This window comes from Carassius auratus, chromosome 38 (assembly GCF_003368295.1).
Source record: "Carassius auratus strain Wakin chromosome 38, ASM336829v1, whole genome shotgun sequence".
NCBI lineage: Eukaryota > Metazoa > Chordata > Actinopteri > Cypriniformes > Cyprinidae > Carassius > Carassius auratus.
Window position 1 is genome coordinate 9,053,207 of NC_039280.1, and position 4,281 is coordinate 9,057,487.

The following is a 4,281-nucleotide window of genomic DNA, read 5'->3' on the forward strand; positions in this document are numbered from 1 at the left end:
TATGACACAGGTATTACAAAGAGAGGGTGACTTAAGAGGACATAACCCATGTCACCATTTTTCAAAACGCTTATAAATCATAAAGAATTAGTTTTTTTGAGAAAGTAAAAATGCAGTTTCCTGTTAGGGTTAGGTTTAGGGGTAGAGTAAGTGTAGGGCCATAGAATATACAGTTTGTACAGTATAAAAACCATTACGCCTATGGGATGTCCCCACTTTTCACAAAAACAAACAGGTGTGTGTGTGTGTGTGTGTGTGTGTGTGTGTGTGTGTGTGTGTGTGTGTGGTGTGTGTGTGTGTGTGTGGAGCGTTTCTGTCTGCTTTCGTTTCAATCGGCAGCACACGTGTAATGAAGTGTTGATGTCTATTCTTTATGCTAACAGTGTTTGGGTCTATGGCAGTCTGAAAATACTGAACATCATGCTACAGAAAACATTTATAGTTGTCAGAGAACTGAGCAATATTTTTCTAACAATTATAGAGGCAACTAACTCATCTTGGATTGAAAGATGACCGTTTTACTCCCAGATACTAAAAGCCTTGTTACATCATGGTTTTGTGTTGCTATTTACTTGTATTGCCTAAGGTTAAACCATTGTTTTTCTAAATAATGTTCACGGCTCTGGAAATTCTCCAATTTGTGATGAAATAGCTTGAACCCCGAAAGTCAACATGATAGACTTAACAACAACTTTTGGAGGACTTCCACAAGTCTTGATCAAGTAAATAAACAGCTAGCAAGATAGCTAGTTAAATAAAAACACAACATGGCAGGTTTTTTTCCATCACAACCAAGACAAAGATATAGTATGGTTACATAAATTTCCTGGAAAACACTGGATGAAAATTCTGTTAAAATTCAGTTAATATGCACATCAACAGCCGTATTTTGCTGTGATTTAAAGATTACATTGCAATTTATATTAAACTGTAAATAATAAACTTTAAAACATAAGCTATTGCACTTATCTGTTGAACACATCATCCAACACCACTGTTACATCTCTTGTTTTTCAGTTTTAAAAGATGTATTACAGTGAAAAGTTCATGCTGCTCAGCGAGGTCCAACAATGAGAGCAGTGTTACATGGAGTTGAGAAACACGAGGACAGTCCACAGGCTCACAGTATGCAATATGCATGCAGGGGACACTGAGAAGTGTACACATGAGAATCACAGTGATGTGTGTTGTCTTTCAAGGGTCTGACAAAAAGAAATATGCAACCCACTCAAATAACAGATTCATGATGTATGAGTAATAAATAACATATATGCTTTTATTCCCATTTCAGTTGTGCATCCATTTTACTGATAAAAAAAAGGATGAGCAAAAAAAGAAATCCTAAGCAGTCTTGAGCTCTCCTGACTCTCACCATAAACACTAACAAACACTATTGACAAAAATCATGCTTTTGTTTGTTCTCTTGCAGCATGCCTATGTGACTCAGATTAACAGATTACAGAAAAGTTCTGCAAAATGACCACAGACATCAGCGGTCGTCTTCCTCTCAATGTCTATGTCATCATTCTTGGGATAGGCCTCTTCATCTTCATGTTGAGCATGATCTTCTGTTGCTACCTGTTCAGGTATCTCAAACTATATAGCAGTTACAATGAAAGTGCTATGGATATTTACACAAAATGAAGATAAACAGCTGTGTTAAGCATCACATAGCAACTGTATAAATGTAGCATTTTATTTCATAGACAATGGTCATTTATAGTTCTTTCCATAGGCATTATAAAGAAAGTAAGGAAAAAATATCATAAAAGTCCATTTCAAATTATGAAAAAGGAAAAACAGTGAAATAAAAATGACATTTAAAACAAAGGGGGAAAAACGTAGTAAAGCTGAATGCATTAATACAATGCAAGTACAGTCAATCAAAATGGTGTAGTGAAAAAAGGTGGAAAACAGATTTTTAAATGTATGTAATGCTCCGTTTTTATATTTCACAGATTGAGGCGACAGAGCACACAAGAACAATATGGATATAATGAGGTAATTTATTATATTATACACACACACACACCCCGTACACACACACACACACATATATATATATACATATATATATATATATATATATATATATATATATATATATATATATATATATATATATATATATATATATATATATATATATATATATATATATACACACACACATACATAGATACATACATGCACATGCATATACTAATTATGTATAATATTATTAATATAATATTTTCTTTTTACAGGTCATTCTAAAAGGTCCAGGGAAAAAACTGAGTCTTCTTGGAGTAAGAAACTGCTAAAACTATACTATGTATATAGTTCACTCAAACATAAAACTCTGACATTTCTATAATTTACTCAACCTCATGTCATTTCAAACCTGTATGACTTTCTTCTGTAGAACACAAAACTATTTAGGCTGAATATCCATGCTGATTCCCCTCCCTTATTTAATAAACGTAAAACAGGACCATCCATTAACTCTCACATTCCTTATAAAAAAAGCATATTTTATTTATTTTTTGTTCCAGCAAGGTTTGGGATGACAGAGTGAGTAAGAGTTTAGATTTTTAGCTAACTATCTACATTATTGTATCAACAATGCTTGGAGCTATCACAATTGTTTAAATTAATAATTAAATGAATACATTAATTTATCAATTTTTTTTCTTTTACTCTGCAGCAGACCTGTGCAGTTTGCTTGGAAGAGTTTCGGAGCCGGGATGAACTGGGGGTTTGCCCTTGTTCTCATGCGTTTCACAAAAAGTAAGATCTTTTACCATCTTGTCTCATTTCTCATTATGTTTCTTTATTCTGTATACTTTTATAAAAATAAAAGATAAGGAAGCTGTAAACATCGATTGAAACAACACATTTCCATTAAAAACATTCAAGAATGTCGATTCCTGACACGCAGAATATTGTTAGAGGCACTAAAACAAGAACCACAAATTAAGCTGTCAAGGCACTGCAACTTAAATATGAGTATTTGCCTTGAATAACACCTGTCCGATTTTTCGGTATTCAAAAACATCCTGCAGTTTCAGCCTGTCATCTTGTGACGTGACCATAAAGCACTTGAGTCTATAGATAGCTGATGCATAACAAACCCATCTCTCCTCTTTTCACTTTGTCTCCTGCTTAGGTGTCTGGTGAAGTGGCTGGAAATTCGCAGTGTTTGCCCCATGTGCAACAAGCCCATCTGCAGGCTCCAGCCAGATCCTCAGCAGGGGGCCGAGGGGCCCCAGAACCCCCTGGAGGTGTGACAGAAGAGGGACGTCACTGCTCAGAGATAGGCAGGCTCTCACACACCTAAGAACAGCGTTAAAAAACACCACAATACTGGGGCGGGCAGGTGGGCAGACTAGTCCCAAATACACAACAATCGCCCCTGCCCACCAATCACCAGATTTCTCCTGGATATGTAGATGGGGGGAGGGAGGGAAAGTGGGATTTTCCCAGTGCAACTGAATTGATGTGCCGTATTCTTGGCCATAATGTAGCTTGCAGCAAGATAAATTGATGCCTTGTGGACTCCAAACAGACAAATATTCAGACCAGGACAGATGCACAAAACATGAGGTCTGTGGAATGTCACTGTGGAATATGCGTGAAGTTAAAGAAGTCCTCCTCTAACAGAGACTGTCGTGTTTAGGAAGGCCAAGATACAGAATCCAAAGTGAGGAGCAGCTCAGTGACCTAAAGTCCTGACCTTAGGCATCAGTAAGCTCATCGGATTTTACTCTTGCCAATATTTTGACATTTGACACTCATAAATGTGTTTGCTTAGAGTCAGGGAAGTGTTCTGAGTGCTAAAGGGAACTCATGGTCTTAATGAGAACCCATGCTGTAATTCAGAAGCCTCCGAGTCAGACTGGATGAAATTTGGCCTAATTTAAGTTAAGGTGGATGTTTTGTACTGTACATTGTTATCAATAAAATGTAAAGTTTCTGTGATGGAACCAGTTTTTGTGTTCATTCACTTTGTATAATAATTTAAATTTCCATAAATAGATTACTTATTTACTTTGATCACAATGGATTAGCAATATTGGCAATTTATCGTTAACAAAAAATTGCAAATCACTCATTTGAAGATATTATCAAAATGTTTTAATTAGGTCTATGTATATAACGTATATGTATTTTGTTTACACACACACACACACACACACACACACACACACACACACACACACACACACACACACACACACACACACACACACACACACACTATTGTTCAAAAGTGTTTTTTTTTTAAAGAAATCAATACTT

General features: G+C 35.8%; 1 protein-coding gene across 1 annotated transcript; it reads left to right on the forward strand.

The window, feature by feature from the left end:
* Positions 1-1,313: 1,313 nt before the first annotated feature.
* Positions 1,314-3,965, forward strand: LOC113056944 (RING finger protein 122-like). Its single transcript, XM_026223903.1, has 5 exons — positions 1,314-1,586; positions 1,959-2,001; positions 2,247-2,288; positions 2,687-2,769; positions 3,149-3,965. The coding sequence occupies exons 1-5, from the start codon at positions 1,477-1,479 to the stop codon at positions 3,267-3,269; spliced, it is 399 nt and encodes a 132-aa protein (XP_026079688.1). The 5' UTR covers positions 1,314-1,476; the 3' UTR covers positions 3,270-3,965.
* Positions 3,966-4,281: the final 316 nt, after the last annotated feature.

Bases quoted from the DNA above. Each gene is read 5' to 3' on its own strand.
- LOC113056944 (XM_026223903.1), top strand. From the start codon at position 1,477: ATGACCACAGACATCAGCGGTCGTCTTCCTCTCAATGTCTATGTCATC. The intron at 2,002-2,246 runs GTAATTTATTAT...TTCTTTTTACAG, and splicing joins AACAATATGGATATAATGAG to GTCATTCTAAAAGGTCCAGG. The intron at 2,289-2,686 runs GTAAGAAACTGC...TTTACTCTGCAG, and splicing joins AAAAACTGAGTCTTCTTGGA to CAGACCTGTGCAGTTTGCTT.